This window comes from Curcuma longa, chromosome 21 (assembly GCF_044706935.1).
Source record: "Curcuma longa cultivar G26 ecotype Majalengka, Jawa Barat chromosome 21, ITB_CL_G26_1.1, whole genome shotgun sequence".
In the NCBI taxonomy this organism is placed as follows: Eukaryota; Viridiplantae; Streptophyta; class Magnoliopsida; order Zingiberales; family Zingiberaceae; genus Curcuma; species Curcuma longa.
The window spans coordinates 6847094-6865537 of NC_133881.1; the positions used below are offsets into that span (position 1 = coordinate 6847094).

Sequence of the window (18444 nt, forward strand, 5' to 3'; positions counted from 1 at the left end):
TCAATACTAAAAACAAGACATGTTAATAACATCAAACATATTACCAAAGGATATAAGTTAGCAACAAATTTTGAAAGGAAAGAAAGAAGCCTTATCAGGCTAAGTTTTTTCTAGATTCATAAAATAACTCTACTCTAAAAATCCATAACTGAACACAGATAAGAAAAAACTAATTTAAATGTGATAAATCAGTTTAGTCTCACTTGAGAATCTGTGCACTAATGAAAGTGGTTTACATTCTACTAAATTAGAACAAAGAAGATCAACATGACCCCTAGGCAAGGATCACTCATAAATAATGAGACAGTTCAAAATTTTAAATAATCAGAACTCAGAGTTGAGAGAACTAAAAAAATTAAGTTGTGAGACTGACATTCACAACTGCGGGGTAAAGCTTTTGAATGACATAGAAGAGCTCAGAGATCCAAGATATCATCAAATAAAGCTATCATATACGTTGAGTTTAATTATACATGAATTGGGAAAGTAAGTGATGTTCTAACCTTCAAGAAGAGAAAATCCACATAAATAGAATTTCCAGCTACCTGTGGGGTTTGTGAGCCCGCATGATTCTTCACAAAGTCTATAACCTGCAATTGGTCAATTAATCATCCATCAAGATGCATGAAAAGGATAACATGCATTGTTCTGATTCCAAAAATATATGCCTTCAGTCACTAGTTAGACCCATCACCCTATCCACATAAATAGAATTTCCAATCTCACCGTCGGCCCCTCAACCCCATCGCCCGATCCGACCGCCCAACCCCACTGGCCGGCCTGCACCCAATCCAACCGGCCGGCCTGTCTCAACGTCAGGCTCGCCTCAACGGTCGGCTAGTCAGGCTCATCGGCAGGCCAGTCGGCCTCACGGGTGACCGATCGACCTTAGCAGCCAGCGGGTCGAATAACTCATCGGTAGGGAGAGGGGAGAAGAGGGGAGGGGAAAGAGAGAGGGGAGGGGAAAAGAGAGAGGGGAGAAAGCTTACCGTCGGAGTTTTCGTCGCCTAGGATGTCGCAGTCACCATCAGGATCGAGATCAAGAGTGGGAACAATTGGGATAGGAGAGAATGAGATTGGGGATTAGGAGAATGATTGAGGATCAAGAGAATGATTAAGTTAGAGTTTTTGGCGACGAATATAAATTCGTCGTCAATTTTATCGCCAATTTGATGACGAATCTAATGAATCTGTGATTCGTGGTTAAATCAGCGATGAATCTCTGATTGATCGTCAATTTTAGCGACAAATTTGTCGCATTAGATTCGTCGCAAATTGATGATGAAAATATAATCGTTGCTAATTTACGATGACTTTTACGACAAAAATAATTTTAACGATAAAATTTATATATTACTAACTTCACAACTAAATTACTTTTGTCACAAAAGTCATATCAATTAGTGATGAAATAGTATTTTGTTGTAAATTTTATTGCTAATTAACGACGAAAATTATTCATCGTTAAAATTCATTGTCAATAAACTATTTTTTAGCAAAAATTTAAATTTAAATTTATTTTGATTTGAATTATTTTGTCAAGAGTTGTAGAAATCAATTTGGAATAAAAATATCTTTAAAAAATTCACTAAGAGTTGTAAAATTATTAAAAGGTTTAGAATCTTTTAAAATTTTAAAAGTTGATCAAACCATTACCATTATTTATAATAAGTTGCGATACCATCATAACGTATCCACTAATTAGTTGAGATCCAATGGCTTATAATTGATCTTGAAGTCTATAAATATACAACTTAGGTTAAAATCTCATAACGCTACACAACATGTAGTTAACTCTAGCCGCCCTCTCTCTCCTATTATGGGTATGGCTGCCCCTTGTATAGCAGCCGACCATCTTCTATTTTTCACTATGGCAGACCCTTAGTTAATTCTGCGCATCGGAAAGGCCTTGTTGCATGTACAATACAAAGTAAGATATGTTTCTCAATGCTCTTCACAAGGTATAGCTTAGCAAATTACATTCAGCTATCTTCCAAACAATGTCCAATGTGAAGATTTTGACTACCTTGATCGCTCACATTATGCTCATATGTTTACAAAGCTTACTGAAAAACTTTGCATAGTAACTGACTGCATACATCTCTAGAGCCACTCTGACCCCTATGCCGCTTCAGAAACTGATTGGAAACAGGAATCTTTGAATTTCTTGTCTAAGAGGATAAATTCTTCATCCTCAACGACGAAAAGTTTATCATCATCTCTCAAGACATCAATTGTCTCTACCTCTGCACCATCTACAGTTATCAATATTTTGTTTCTTGCATCAATACCAAACTTGTTGCCTGTTAGGAAAACAAAACATTCATATTCAAGGACAGGCAACAACAAAAATTGTGCATAACAACACAGTTTATTTCTTAGTAAAAAATGAAACTCTTGTTATTTTTCTCATAGACTGACTGTGATTAGTTAAACTAGATAAGTTTTATGAGCATGTATAAAATGTAAGGATTATTTTTTGCATACCAATTGTTTCTCTGAGCTCTTGCATGGTGCTTGGCAGAAATATTAGCTTTCCAGATTCTGAACTGCTATTTCTGAGTAGTGGATGACCCTTGTACGTGCTAATCCTTGGAGCATATCCATTTTCTTGCATGTTCGACATCTTCTCTTTCTTGGTCATTGCATTTGATGTAGTTGGATGTCCTACATCATTTTGCTGATTCATTTCTTCCGGTGTTTCCTTGTTCATTTCACTTTCTCCACCTCCATCTGAATTTAGTTTCTCTTTGTTAGCCCCGTTCATGATCAGGAGGCTACACATATCTTCATGATTTTCGACAATTGCTATTTGCAGAGCTGTGAAGCCTTCATGGTTTTTGGAGTTTATGTCTAGGCCATGTTTTAACAGCTCTCTCATAGTGGAAGGATCATTTCGTTTAGCTGCGAGGCAAAGAAGATCACCGCTGGTATAGGGATTGGAAACACACGCACATTGGTGCAAAAGACTGAAAATCTTGTGGTGCTTTGCGACGATGGCATTCCATAATGGAGTATTTCCTTCCGCATCTGTTAATGGTGAATCAGAATATGATATGAAATAAAAGCTATGTAAAATTGTCTCAAGACTAAGGCAAACACCTTGTACATGGATGTTGCAAGCATGGCTGAGTAGAACTAGGACACAATCCTCATATCCTTTCGATGCTACTATATGCTAAACAAAAAGGTGGGCAAACTGTTATTCTTGGATGAACAGGAAAAGAAAAGGGATTGAAAAAGCCAACCCAATTTTTAAAGAGACGATATATCATTAATTATGCATCTACACATACATGATCAAAGCTTGTTTGTTAGATAAATAAATGAGCTTGAGCCTACCTCAATATTAACTGTATTTGATTTTTTGTGTTCAGGATTCTTCATTTCCTCATAATTTACTTGATAATTACAAAGCGTTAGACTATCTTAAATAACTAAAACAATAGAAATACTGTCACATATATACATGTACTATATTCTTTATAAATTTAAATAAGAATGTATAGAAACAAAATTATAAATGAACCTTGGACAGTTGTTTATTAATGAATTGTTCATGAGTTTTACTCATAAATGTTAATGATTGAAACTAACTTGTGCATGTTCAAGCTTAAGCTTGACTGTTTAGCTTATCAAAGTTTTATATATATATCAAGGTTTAAAATATCGAGCCGTGCCGAAGTTTCGATACCGGACCGGAACGATACAGTTTTACCGTATCGTAACGTACCGGTATAATTTCGATATTTTTAAAATATATAATATATTAACTAAAATAAAAAATTTAATCTAAATATTTAAAAAATAAAAAAATAAAATATTTTTTAAAAATTTAATAAATTAATTTACTGATGAATTTTTTATTACTTAAACTTATAATTGTCTATTTAAATTATCTCGAACTATAGTTAGGAGTTGATTATTAAAATTTAATTAAATCCTAAGTTAAAAAATAAAAAAAAAACCAAAAATTGATCACATGCTGCCCGCGTGCGGAGGCGACTCCCGGGCCCGGCGACGCCTCCGGAGGCGTCGTCGAGACCGCGCGACGCCTCCGACGGCGTTTTCATGCGGAACTGTGGTGCCGGTGCTGTGCCAGTGCCGGTACCATGGCGGAACGAAAAATTTCGTCCGTATCGAAATTTTAATGATATATATATATATATATATATATATATATATATATATATATATATATGTTTCAATCTTATTTATTTTGTACTTTTCACCCTAATTGAACATAGATCACATTCTATTCATCTACAGTCCTAGAAGTATGTTTCAACCTTTTGTTTCTTGTTAATTAAGTGTGTTTTAGATGAACAAAACATTGTTTATTCCTGCTTCTAGAAAATTCCCATTATAATCATTCTCTCTATTGTGCTGCTGTTACTTTTTTGGTTCTTTGGTGATTGTTATGAGGAATAACTCCCTTCGTATGAAACAGAAAATGAGTAAATAAGAAATCCATCTCAAAATTAGATATGATTCCATAAGAATTAAAATGTTACCAATGGTGTTCTTCCTCTAGAGTCGCGAACGTCAGGATTCATTCCCGCTATCATGAGTTTATTAAGCAAAGAACTATTTCCAGTAGCTGCTACTGTTAGGAGACTGCATGGTATATTAGCTTCATCTTTTTCTCCAGCGCCCCCTACAAGGTCACTCGTGTCCTCCGACTCTATTTGATGCTTTAACATTATGAAATATCTGGTTAATTTCCTTGAAATTGCTAATTCTGTAATATGTACCTTACTCAACAGTTTATCAGGAATAAAACACATTACCTTAAGAAAATTCTTCATGATAACAAAGCCATCAGCTTGTTTAGTTTGTAGAACTTCTTTTAAGGTGTTTTGCTTTAACCTCAGTAGTTGAGATAATGTTCTAGTGCGGAATGTAAAGCTTTGAGGCCTATTACTGAGCGCACTAATTTCTCCAAAAATGTCACCTGTCCTAAGCCCTCCTACAACTTGTTCTGTCTCATTATCTGAATAGACAATTTCAACTTCACCTGATACAATAATATATACGTCTTCTGGTGCCTCATTCTGCATGATGACATCCTCTCTAGGTGGAAGATACTCGGCTTTCATGTTAGTTACCTAAACAAGAAAGTTCAAACAAATCATGAGACAACTAGTTCAGAGTGTTAGAAGACAAAGCCTCAACTGAGCTTAGAACAAGCATTGGTAGATTCACCAGGAATAGCAGTGTTTCCCTTGAGACACCGTTAAATAGATACACTTCCTTAACAGTTGGGTGGAAGAGGTGCTGGCAAATGTTTTTGCATATTGATTTAGGTAACTGGTCCATCAGATGTTGTTGGTTTAAAGTCTCTGCTTTGAATCTAAGGCACATGTAAGCCAATATCTGCTCTCTTAGACGCGGTGGTAAGTGGTTTCTACATACAAAGTTAGATGCAACCTGAATGCTGTTTCTCTGCAAAAACAACTCCAATCAGTTCTTGAGATAGTCGTAAACCAACTATTGGCAGGATAACAAACAACATAATCTCACTAAAGTAGTGATTCTTGATAGTTGACAAAAAGAAAATTTAATGTGAAAAATTTATGCACCTACAAAAATTTAAAAATTGTGGAAATTCAAGTACTCTTACAAATTCCATTGTGCGCCGAGTTCCTTCAACAACCAAGTTGGTCATATTTCCAATCAAGTAGGCCGTGAGGCCAAGATTACAAAGCATATAGAATATATTAAAGATCATTTCTCTTGTATTAACTGCATGAAGATCACCATATCCAACTGTCGTCATTGTTGTTATGGACCAGTAAATGGAAGCAATGTATCGCATCCATAGGTTATCTTCTCTGAAGTTTGGCATCACTGAACCAATCCATGTCTTCCCTTGATGTGGGTAACGATCAGCAAGCAAATAGTAGAGGCATCCAGCGCAGTGTACAAGAAAAAAGGTAACCTGCATCAACAATGTTAGTCACCTTCAATTTTTGCAGTACTACTTTGATCAAAAGAACATCTGATTATCTATAATATCATTTCCAATGTTTAGTCTAACCGTCTTCAACCTTCATTTGTTTGATGCATCTTGCATCAACTGCCTATTTGGTTTGCAAGAATAGAAAACTATTCATAACGAATTTTGATTGTTGAGACAATCTAGTAGTCATTTCGTCAAACCAGAAATACTTATTCTGATACGCTGATATATTGAAATGTTAATCCATTAACCAAACTAAAGAATATGTATTTTTATTACTGTCGGTATCAATCCCACTCTAGGTCAGCAGGATGCGCCTACAACCCCACCCCAAGCTAGCCAAGTCATCATGCTGAGTCACCAATATCCGAGTCACTCTTGGCCGAGTTGTTGAGCTAGCCTCGACCTAGTTTGAGCTAGTCATGTTCGTTTGACCTGTCGAGCTAGTTTGTCTGAGTTGTTGAGCTAGGTCCACCTGCCGAGCTAGTCTGAGCTGTCAATCCAATCTAAGTAGGGCCCCAATGTCGAGCCCTACATAGCCAAGCTCGACAGGCCATAAGAAGACATGGGTCATGATCCCTACTTTTGCATGACAACTTCCCCACTTCCCCATGATCTCTACAAGAATCTTGCCCCCTCGCACTTAAAAAAATCCAGATATATGCTCTGCAAGGAGGACTCTCTCTCTCTTTTGGCATTCTCTCCTTTCACTTTATTCTTCATGACACCATGGCGACTTAGGCATCGAAGAGGCCTCGTTGGGATAACTTCTGGCGAACCCTCTAACGTGTGTCATTCCTCATAGAGTCGACCACGTTATGAGAAAAAACATCACCAACAATCTCTAATGAGGTGGCAGATTTCAATATCATTTTAGTGTCATCTGTGGGAACATGAGCGAAAGATGTTGAGATCGAAGATTGTGAAGGAGCAAGAGTTAAAGTAACGGCCACTCCGATGGTCTTCCCTAACCGTCCAATTGAAGCACCTCTGTGCAAATCTGTTGTTTGTCATCATGCCAAATTCCCCAAAACCCTAACCCACCATTATTAAGGAGATCTACTGACGCCCAGAGGTAATCGATCCCCTCTTCTATATTTTTTTTTGATCAATATATTTCTCAACCCTATTTGGTTTTCCTTGCGAGTATCTGCCATAATGGACAACGATAACAAATCCTTCTCCCTTGATGAGTAAAGGGCCAACCCTCAACGTCAGGTGTGATCCCCTCCCCCGTACACAATATTCCTCCTTCCCCTGTACTTATACCTCTCCCTCCACCCCCCCCCCCCCCCCCCCCCCTTCTTGAAAGAGGTGGACTCAGTTTAACTCTCCTAACTAGAACTTAGTAACAAATTGCGCTCTCCTCCCTTCTCGAAAGGGGTCAACTCGGTTTAACTCTTCCAACTGGACTTGGTCGTAGATTGAGCTCTCCCCCCCCCCCCCCCCCCCCCCCCCCCCCCCCCCCCTCCCCTTCTCAGAAGAGGTTGACTCGGTTTAACTCTCCCGATCAAGACTTAGTTACGAATTGAGCTCTCCTTAATTTCTCAGAAGGAGTCGTCTCAGTTTAACTTTCCCGACTAGGACTTAATCATGGATTGAGCTCTCTCCCCCTTCTTGGAAGTGGTAGACTCGATTTAACTCGCTCGATTAGAACTTAGTCGTGAATTGAGCTCTCGCCCCTTCTCGAAAGGGGTTGACTCGATTTAACTTTCGTGACTAGGATTTAGTCACGGATTGAGCTCTCCCCCTTTCTCAGAAGGAGGTTGACTCAGTTTAACTCTCTCGGGTAGGACTTTGTTGCAGATGGAGCTCTCCCCCTTTCTCGAAAAGGGTCGACTTGGATTATCTCCCTCCCCCGCCCCCTCGGAAGGGATCGATTTGAATTACCTCTCCCGAATCGAGTTAGTTGCGAATTGAGCATCTCCCCCCTTTCTCGAAAAGGGACTGACTCAAATTACCTCTCTCCCCTTTGGAAGGGGCCAAGTCGACTCTGATTACCTCTCCCCGATCTCATTAGATCTCAAGATCAAGTATTGTCTCCACCTTTTTCAAGGGGTCGACTTAACCTTCTCCTCTCCTATAGACCTCAACTCGGGATTAAGCTTTCCCCCTAGCCTCATTAGGCTCTAGGGTCGATGTCTTCACACCAGGTTCAAATGTATTTAGTAAATTTTAAAAACATAATCAGTGTCTTTTTCCTCTCTAGTTCTACTACTAGCGATCGACTTCCCCAGCTCGGCCTTTCGCTTTTCTAGTTCTTCTATTAGGGAAAGTTTCGCTCTAGCTCTTCGCTAGTTCAACTTTATCAACTCAACTACTCAAACCCACTTCGACATCGTGTTGTCCTTGACACTCTAATCGAGTCTCGCATGCCCCAACTCCTCGACTCGACTTGTAGGGAGGACTTGTGTTACCGTTGATAACAATCCCTCTAGGTTAGTAGGATGCGCCTACGTGGGCCTGCCCTAGGCTAGCCAAGTCATCATGCAGAGTCACCCAGTCACACTTGGCCAAGCCACTTTTGACTAAGTTGCTGATCTAGTCTGAGCTAATAGAGTTGGGTCGACCTACCAAACTAATCCGACCTAGTCTGAGCTGCCAAGCTGGCCTTACCTGCCTAGCTAGTCCGAGTTAGTACAAGCTATCGCTCCAATCCCAATCGGGTCCCAGAGCTGAGCCCTACATAGCTAAGCTTGGCAGGGCACAAGCAGACATGGCCCATGATCCCCACTTTCCCATGACTGCTTCTCCACTTCCCCATGGTCTCTATAGGTATCTTGCCCCCTCACACTTATAAAAATCCAAGTATATACTCGGCGAGGACTCTCTCTCTCTCTTTTGGCATTCTCTCCTGTTACTTTATCCTTTATGACGCCATGGTGACTTAGGCATCAAAGGGCCCTCACGGAGCAACTCCTGATGAGCCCGCTAATGTATGTCATTCCTCGTAGAGTCGACCACGTCACAAGAAAAAAGCATTGTCAGCAATCTCTAATGAGGTGGTGGATTTCGACAACATCATTCCTATTTTATTCCTACTCTACCTAATTTTCTATGAATAACTATTTGATTCCTTATTAATTATTCATCACGTTAACCAAATGTAGTGTAAAATAATTGGATTTTACATTGACGACTGAACATCCGATTTAATATGCAATTAATTTATACGGAAACTTTTTTTTCATTTGTAGGTGTTGTTTGCTGACTTCTATCAGTGCATCAAGTTTCCAGGTCTAGGAATTCCAGTTTCAAAGGATTTTGCTTCTTCAGTCCGTAATGCATTATTGATAATCTCAAAGAAGAAATGAGTAAGATTTACTTACAAATAGGAGTCTAGCGCATCTTATCCAGAAATAGCTGAACCTGATGTCTTTTTCGAGTCTGCAGTGGTACATCAACAATATTAATGAACTTCGAAAAATTTCGCCATGAACAATTGCATATACTTTACTCAATTGTTATCACCTTGTGAAAAATTGCTTCACCTTCCGAAGTCGCCAAAGCCTAAACATTCCCAATAGACTGTAAGAGGCTTTGACTCTACCTGTTATTAGGTAGCCCAAGCCCTCGAAAGGCAACGTCGATGCCAAATCCATGATGAACCATGTTGACAAGTACCTGGAGGAGGTAATTGTGACGATTACTAATGAAATTGCATTTAAGATACGAATCAAATTTACATTTTCAATTTTATTTATATGGTTTAGTTATCATCTTTTTGCTACACAGTAAAGATTTCTTAAGGCTTTGTGTTGTTTGTAAACGGCATGTTATTTATTATGCATGATCATAAAAGCTTGTTGGAGTGGAGGATCTACTTATGGAGTGAATAAATGCTCATAGATTTTTTTTTCTAGATTACATTTATTTAAGGACAAATTTCATGAGGCTTTTCCTTTGCGTTGGCTATATAATCCATGGTTTTGCTACTGTCACATTCTAATTTCATTGCTTTCCAAAGTTTAAAATGTTATGGTGTTCGTGAGTTGGAATGAGAGTAAATTTAACTAATAGACTTTTTAAAAAAAGGAATAGGATTAAATTTAACAGAACTAAATATTACTTGTAGATGCAATAATGGAGGTGATAACTCAGAACCCCCCTCAACCTAGGCTTATTATATATGATTGGGATGATATTAATCAAGCAAATGCAATTGAGAAAAGAGGTCAAAATATAGAAGAAAACATAGGTGTGTGTCTATTCTCTTACAAACCCTTTGTGCTAATATTCCATCTGCTCATTGAATGTACATAATTTTTAATTATGTTTTTTCTTTTGTAAAGTGTGAAGTTGTCTTGTTATTGTAACGATTCAAAACTGGCACATTGGATGAATAATATAACAGTTAACTATATAAATGACGTGTGAGTTAGTCCTATTAATCCTTTGTGCTAATATAGCATGTGCTTGTTGAATCTATGATTATTATTTATACCTTGCTTTTGTAAAGTGAGATCTTGTCTTATTATTGTAACAAGTCATAACACACAAATTGCATGAATAATATAAGGATTAATAAGTCATAATAGAATAAAGGTGTGGCGGCAAGCCTGGATTGGCTCTGCCCACCTTCTGTAGAGTTTTGACTATGTTGGACAGAGGCAGAGCCTGATTAGCCATCGTCATCCATCCAAGGTTGGAGGATGGAGACTATTTTGTGGATAATCTAACCAATCCTAGCATAACTGCATGAGATCTAGTTGTTATTGTTGTGCAAAATGAGCACATTGCAGTTGGCTGCCAAAAGAGGCCACAATCGCTTGCAAGACAGCATGCATTGCACTTAGTTGTCGACAAGGATCGTGATCTCTCATGGAAACCATGTGACTTGTGCCTAGCTATCAACAAGATCACAATTCCTTATGGGACTGTGTGCGTCACAATTCCTTATGTTGTCAATATTGGTTGTGCGTCCCACGCAAGGCTACACACACCATGTTGGCCATAACTTCTTGCTGCTGTAAGTGCCATGCAAGGGGACCAACTTTGTTGAATTGTGAGTTCACTAACGTCGAAAGTAGCAGCATTTGCTACCATATGGTTGGAGCCACATGTGCCACACACACCGTACAAGACACGTGCAACATGTGTTCGTGAACAAGCCCAACCTAGTCATTAGGTTTTCTCCCCAATGGACCAAGTCAGGTGGCTCATTAGGCTAGCCCGACTTAACAAGGTTAGAGATCATTGCAGGTCATAATAAGGTAAACTAAACTAACCAAACTATTGGGATGGGCTCATTGGATTGTGTTGGTCCAAGACATAAGGGTTGGACCAAGGTAGTTGGCTCATTAGACTAGGCCGACTTAACAAGGTTAGAGATCCACCACAGTCTATAGTCAAGTACCCCAAACTATTGAGATGGGCTCATTGGATGGTGATGATCTAGTACACCAAACTATTGGGCTAGGCTAATTGAGTCGTGATGGTCCAAGACCACAGGGCTAATTGACCAATTAAGCCAGATGTAAAGTGGGGGTGATTCAAAAAACTAGTTCAACCATTCAAGAGTTGATCTATGAAATCACATTTCTTTTGGTATGAAAGTGTTCATACAAAAGCATTTTGTAAAACTCAAGCGGTCACTAAAGGACAATTCATAAAAGATTTATGCTTCTTCACATATGAGTTATATGTGATGTTTGATAAGATAGTTTTACAAAAGAAATCTCTCATGTAAATATCAAATTTGGATTAACTTTCATAATATTTACTTTCAAACCATGCCAACAACATAATATTTACTTTTTGAAACATATTCAACTAATTATATTTTCAAACTTTTGTGTTGTCTAGGGAATTATTGGAAATCTTTGACGAAAATCCCATGTTTGAAATGGAGGAAATTCAAATTTTAAATGGAGGGAAAGAACAAGAGGGTCTCCTTAATCCTTACATCCAAAATCTGAAAGCTTACACAACTTTTCTACAATAATCCTCACCGAGTCCTTGGGGTTTTCAATAGAATGTGCATATTCATGGGCTTTAAATTAAATAAATATGCGTACACATACATCATGTCAAGGTGTGCAAGACTCAAGCATAATGCATAAAAATGATTTAATTTTATTTATTATTTATTTGGCATATTATTTTATATGTTTTGTTGTTATTTTACTTTTACTTTGACGACAGGAATTCAATTGTGTTTATACAATCTTTATTTTGACTCTACCACTTCCCCCTTTTCACATGATGACAAAAAAGTATAACAGTTGAAAGAGATAGTGCAGGATATATACTATTGTCAAATAGCTTGATTGGATTCTGCCGTCACTTATCTGGGTAGTTCCACTAAATGGACCAAACCATTTGGATTACACGAGGCTCTAAAACATATGTTTACCTTAGCTAAAAGTTTTTTTCTTCAGCAAGTCTGGTGTTCATCTCCTAAGAGACCAAGTGGAGACTCATCCAGTTGAAGAACCGTGTGGTATCTCTCTACCTGAGCCATCTAGTTCGCTAAAACAATAATGCATGTGGCCCCTCTGAAAACAATAACTGACGTTCAGAAAACAGCACACCACTATGTGTGATGCTGATCGCACTAAGCTTACATGAATTGTCCAGAGACGTCTACATATGTCACCTTTCATTGTGAAGAAAAGTTGCTAGATATCCTTGCTCCATAACCACATGTATTTTATTAGTGACATTCTTCAATATTTTGTGCACAACCAAATTTGCACTGAAAAAACATGAAGATTCCTAGCTGGGTCCTTGGACGCTCAACTTCTGTGGTCAAGGGCCATCTACCATTATTGTGACAATTGCTTGTGAAATGACTACTTGTTTTTAACAATGAACCAATACTTTTTACAAGCTTTTTAATGTTGCTAATTCCTAGATTGTTTAAAGTAAACTTCTATAATTTCATCTTTTGAATTACTTGCTTCTCAGAAACAAGTATCGAAGGAGTATGACAAGATGAACTATTGTAATTTATGGGCGTTCGATGTGGTGTAAATTTAACATACCTGACGGCAATTTTCCTTTGATCACGAACAAGGATCTGCGTACTGGAATCGATGTACGCCAAGAAGAAGGTAAGGATGATGTCGGCGGCGAAGAAGGCATCGATGATGCTGTCGGCGATGAAGAGGCCGCCCTTCGGTGTGGCATTCATGAAGGCGATCTCGAATGGGTACACCCACGCAGAGTAGGCCACCATCACGACCATGAACGTCTCCCAGCACCTATAACACAGACAAGCATCCAAACACCTCATATGTATGTTACTTTTGTGTCACTAAGACGGATGTTCCGTAGATCAAATGAGTTGGAAGCTCAAGAACTGGCCTGTATCTGGTATCCATCGGCAAAATGATCCTCCCTGGACGGTCATTCTGGTTTTGGTTGTAGCTTGAGACGCCGAGAGGAGGCAGCATGAGCTTAGAGAGGTTGCGAAGGTTTAGGGATTGGGAGTTGTCCCCATCCTGCTTCCTGTTCCTCTCATGGCCGTTCTCGACGGAGTGGGGGAAATCCATGGCTGTGCTAGAGCTCTGAGCTCGTCGGGCTCCTTGAAATGCTCGCGATTGCTTTCCAGTTGTACCTGGAGCAGGCGAGGCGAGAAGCACAAGCAGGAGGAAGGGAGCACCTGACACACCCGCAAGAGATAATGATGGAGAATGGAAGTGAAGCGACTCCAGTGGTCCTGGAAGAGATGAGATGAATTATTATTATTCTAATTCTAATTCCGGTTGGTTGCAATTATGGAACGCTTTATGGGCCAAAATGAAATTGTATTTTGAATAAATATTAAAAAAAACATTTTATCCTAAAAATCCTTTTATTTAATAAAATTAATATTATATATAAATTTGATCAAAATTAATATTTTTATATAATATTAAAATGTCAATTCTGCTAATTTAACATGTCACACATCTCCAATTTAATAATCCATTCTATGATTTTTTTTCTTTTTACAAAATCATTTTTTAAAAGTTTTTCCCAATTAAATAAGTCATTTTCCAATCTCTTTCTGTGCCATGTGGGTTCATTTGTAAATTTAACCACGACAGATTTTTATATAAATTAATTTTTAATTAATTTTTTAAACAATCTAAATCATCGGGCCTCTGACACTAGTGATTTAACTGCGGTTTCAAAAATCATCATAAAATAATCAACAATTTGTAACATTCTTTTGTAAAAAACTATTTTTTTATTAATTTGCTAATGAAAAACTGATATTGAGTTTAAGGAGAGAATTTGATAAGAAAGGGTAAAATTGGAGTAAAACACAATAATGGAATCATTTGGTAGAAATAACAAAGTTATTTCTATGAGTAGATTAGGCAAGAAATAGAAATAGGTATTCCTTTATTTGATTCATAGGAATACTATTAATAAGAAATGCATATTCCTATATTTGGTTCATAGTAAGGAATAAAGAATGAATAGGTCTCCACAAGACTCAATTCCCTAAATGATTAATGTTGGTACAATCATGTTTAAAGTGCCAAATCAAATTAAAGTACTTGGTAGACAAAAAGCCTAACATGCTTGGATAGAAATCTAATTAATGTTTGGTAGATAGATAGAAAATCCAACAAATGTTTAGTAGATGCAGAAGCCTAACATGTGTTGGCAAAAATTCAAAATGTGCCTGGATTAAAATGGATTTAAAGAAAGCCTTTGATATAGTTAATTGAGAATTTCTTCTTTCGGCACTTATTGATTTTGATTTTCTCTAATAATTTTGTAATTGGATTAAGGAATGTATTACTACAGTTTCCTATTCTATATCTTTGAATGGTGGGGTGTATGGTTTCTTTAGTGGAAGGCATGACCTTTAGCAAGGGGATCCACTTTCTCCGTTATTATTTGGCCTATGCATTGAGGTATTATCCCGAAAACTTCATGACATTTCCACTTTGACTACTTTCCATTTTCATCCGATGTGCAAGGAGATTGGTCTTACACACCTTGTATATGCAGATGATCTCATGCTATTTTGTCCTGTGGATGAGTCTTCTATGCAACATTTGAAGGATTGCTTGGATTTCTTTAGGAAGGTATTGGGTTTACGACCTAATCAACAAAAATCACAGATTTTCATGGTCGATGTAGAGAATACTATCAAGAAACAATCAGTACTTCAAATCATGGACTTTCATGAAGGCTCCTTTCCCTTTAGGTTCTTGGGCATTCTCTTAGCAGCGGAGAAGCTTTGTATTGTCAATTATCGACCACTTTTGGATGCTATCACTCAAAGGATTAATGCATGGCCCAAGCACACATTATCTTACGCCGATAAATTAGAATTGGTGGGCACGGTTCTTCAAGGTATGGTCTGTTTTTGGTTATCTATGCTACTATTCCAAGTGGGGTAATTGAAAAGATTAAGGTTATTTGTCGAAGTTTTGTGTGGCCTCCTATCTCTTGGTCTAAAATTTGTCTATCAAAGAAGGATGGAGGTTATGGTCTTCAGGATCTCCACGTATGGAATGAAGCTTTGCTAAGTAAGATACTTTGGGACATACAATTTCGGAAGAATTCTCTATGGGTGAATTGGGTGCATCATCATTATGTTAAGAATGCAGATTTTTGGGCATTGAATGCAAAGCTTTCAGATTCTCCTCTAATTAAAAGACTTATTTAAATCCGAGGCAAGATTGCCCACAGTTCGAATGGTGCAGGGAGGGATAATATGACTATGATAGACTGGTTTGTTGGTGGGAAAAAAGAGGTTTCTAATGCTTATCATTTTTTTATGCCACGGGGTTTGGAGGTAGCTTAGAGTCCAGTCGTGTGGAGGCCGGAAATTAGGCCTAAACATCGGTTTATCTTATGGATGTTAGCAAATGGACACTTGAAAACCAAGGATCATATGGAGTATGAGCCTAACAAGTTGTGTGAGTTATGCCAACTTTATGAAGAAACCAACCACCACTTATTTTTTAAATGTCCCAAGGTTTGTGAGGTATGGGGCAAGGTCAAGCATTGACTCGTTATTGGGCAAAATTTTACTTCTTTTAAGGAGATGCAGCAGGTTCTTGGGCAGGATTACAAGAATGAACGACGAAAAACAAGACGTGCTACCTCGGCATCTCTAGCTTGATATACTATATATGGGAGGCATGAAATCGAAGGCGTTATCAAGGCATTATCCCAGATTTTAATTGAATTTTTGGCAAGATGCAGGTCCATGTGTATCAGTTTGTAGATCTCAAGCCATGATAGCATCCAAGCTGCCGGTGGCTCTGTTCCTGAGATGAAGCCGCCCACTTGTGTGGACATGTGGGGCTACAGTGTCTTGGTGTTGGTGGTGTCATGTGTTTGATGTAGTTTTTTATGTGATGGGTCATATGTGTGTGCTCAACGGTTAGTGTTATCTGGGCTATGATGCTGGTCTTTTGATTGTACATTTGAGGGGTCTAACCTCTCTTATTTTATCCATATATGAACTATTTTTTTTTAAAAAAAAATTCAAAATATGCTTCACAAATTTGGGAAATGTTCAATAGATGTTGTCAAAAGCTCAAAAGATATTGGTAGGATACTCAAACAGTCAAGGTTGACCAGGAGTGTGATCCAGAGGAGTCTTTTAGTGATCATGTGCCTATTACGTTGATCCGGTATGGTTCTTTAGTGATGACGTGAATAACTCGTGGAGGTGGGTTTAGGGAATTGTAGGGAAGTAGGGTAAGCATAATCATTTTTTCATGAATCCAAAATCCGACCTCCTGTTCCGGTCTCGTCTCAGCATGCTTTCTCCATCATGTACCGACCTCCTGCTTCGCTCTCATCTCAGCATGCTTTTTGCATCATGTGCCGACCTCTTGCTTCGGTCTCAGCATGCTTTCTGCATCATGTGCCGACCTCCTGCTTCGGTCTAGTATCGGCATGCTTTTTGCATCATGTGCCGACTTCCTGCTGTGGTCTTGGTATGCTATGCATCATGTGCCGACCTCTTACTTCGGTATCGACATGCTTTCTGCATCATGTGACAACCTTCTGCTCCAGTTTCATTTCGGTATGCTTCCTACATCACGTACCGACCTCCTGCTTCAGTCTCGGTATGCTTTCGCCACTCATTGCTTATGTATCTAAAATATTATTTTAGATACATTGCCAACATTATGAGAACCTATTGGGTCACACACAAAGAACATGTTGATTTGAAGATGAGTTTATTTTAGTTTGACTAAAATATGATGGACCCTAAGATTATAGGGTTAAGTCTAATCCGAGTTAGACTCAAATGAATCCAACTATTGGATTATTGGATTGAGTCTAATTTGAATTAGACTCATTGGATTAGACTCAACCACTAAAGAGGATTAATGTCCATTAATAGAGATTAATGGAGCATTGATGAAAAAGAGAACAAAAGGTAAAAATCTTTTGTATTCATTAGATAACTCTTTGTATTCATTGGATGATCCTTTGTATTCATTGGTATATATTGAATGATTTTGTATTCATTGGATGACCCTTTGTATTCATTGGAGTATTCATTGGATGAGTACAAAAGTCATTTTTTTATGCATTTGGTTAATGATCAATTTTCTAGTCTCCTCTTCTTCTCCTCTTGGCCAAACCATCCAAGTTGCTAGCACAACGAAGGTGGTTCTTCTCCGAAGGCTGAGTTTGTGTGACGAACGAAGGACGTGTTCGTGTGGATACCGAAGAGGCACAACCATTCTGATCGTGCTGAGATCTACCAAATCAAAGTTGCTGCCAGGATTGTTCGTTCACGCAACAAAGGTGACAACTCGATAATAAACATGTATACTATATTTGCATGGATCTCTGGAGGGATCGATTTTGTTCTGCTATATTTATTTATTATTTTTCATAAAAGATTCCTACAGTGGTATCAGAGCCGCTTGCGAATGCGTATACATCATTTTAGTTTTGTTTCATATGTGATATAGATAATGAGCATGTGTTTATTATGATTTGCATGATTGTATGAGTGGTTTTGTTGAGCAAACAGTTTGTGTTGATCAAACTAAAGGATTATAGCATCTTCATACATAATATGAACGTGTGCTATAGTATGATTTTGTTCGACAAATCTTTCATGACCTTATGAGCGGGACCGCCGTAAGGTTGTGGCTCATAAATCGTTGTTTAGAATCATAATAAAAGTATGCTATAGTGCATGGTTAAGATCTATTATGAATGATGTATGTCATGGTGCATGGTTATGACCCTTTTACCCAATGTGATTGGATTATATGTGTGTGTGCATATTGTAATTCATAATACGGCCTACGTGTCGTGCCTTTTACCTTTATACTTCTAGTTGTAAAATTAGACTCCCCTCGAATGTAACTCGAGGTTTCTTTAAATTTGTAATGTACAATTAAGAATAGTACTAGTTTACTGGATGACAATGGAAAGGGAGGAGGCCAACAACACACGACAACCAAGGAAGCACTTGGAGAAGATGCAATTCCCTAGGTTGACCTTTCGATCTTCTCATTGGCTTGAGAAGATCGTAGTAGATGGGCCATAAC

The 18444-nt window shown here is 38.1% G+C and overlaps 1 protein-coding gene across 2 annotated transcripts; it reads right to left on the minus strand.

Annotated features, from left to right (window-relative positions):
* Nucleotides 1–1881: 1881 nt before the first annotated feature.
* Nucleotides 1882–13605, minus strand: LOC141814906 (potassium channel AKT2). Of its 2 annotated transcripts, XR_012600532.1 has the most exons (12): nt 13271–13605; nt 12949–13167; nt 9434–9586; nt 9292–9349; nt 5624–5941; nt 5206–5445; nt 4791–5108; nt 4515–4694; nt 3103–3178; nt 2488–3030; nt 2027–2303; nt 1882–1990 (listed from the first exon to the last, which is right to left on the minus strand). XR_012600532.1 is itself a non-coding variant. In XM_074702858.1 (11 exons), the coding sequence occupies exons 1-11, from the start codon at nt 13456–13458 to the stop codon at nt 2122–2124; spliced, it is 2475 nt and encodes an 824-aa protein (XP_074558959.1). In that variant the 5' UTR covers nt 13459–13605; the 3' UTR covers nt 1882–2121. The 2 variants fall into 2 exon arrangements, 1 of the variants encoding a protein (XP_074558959.1); XM_074702858.1 differs by having other exon boundaries at nt 1882–2303.
* Nucleotides 13606–18444: the final 4839 nt, after the last annotated feature.

Excerpts from the sequence above, each read along its gene's own strand:
- LOC141814906 (XM_074702858.1), bottom strand. The coding sequence starts at position 13,458 with ATGGATTTCCCCCACTCCGTCGAGAACGGCCATGAGAGGAACAGGAAG. Across the intron at positions 5,942-9,291 it reads GATGCGCTAGACTCCTATTT|GTTACCTTTTTTCTTGTACA; the intron begins GTAAGTAAATCT and ends TTGTTGATGCAG. Across the intron at positions 5,446-5,623 it reads CTCGGCGCACAATGGAATTT|AGAAACAGCATTCAGGTTGC; the intron begins GTAAGAGTACTT and ends TTGTTTTTGCAG.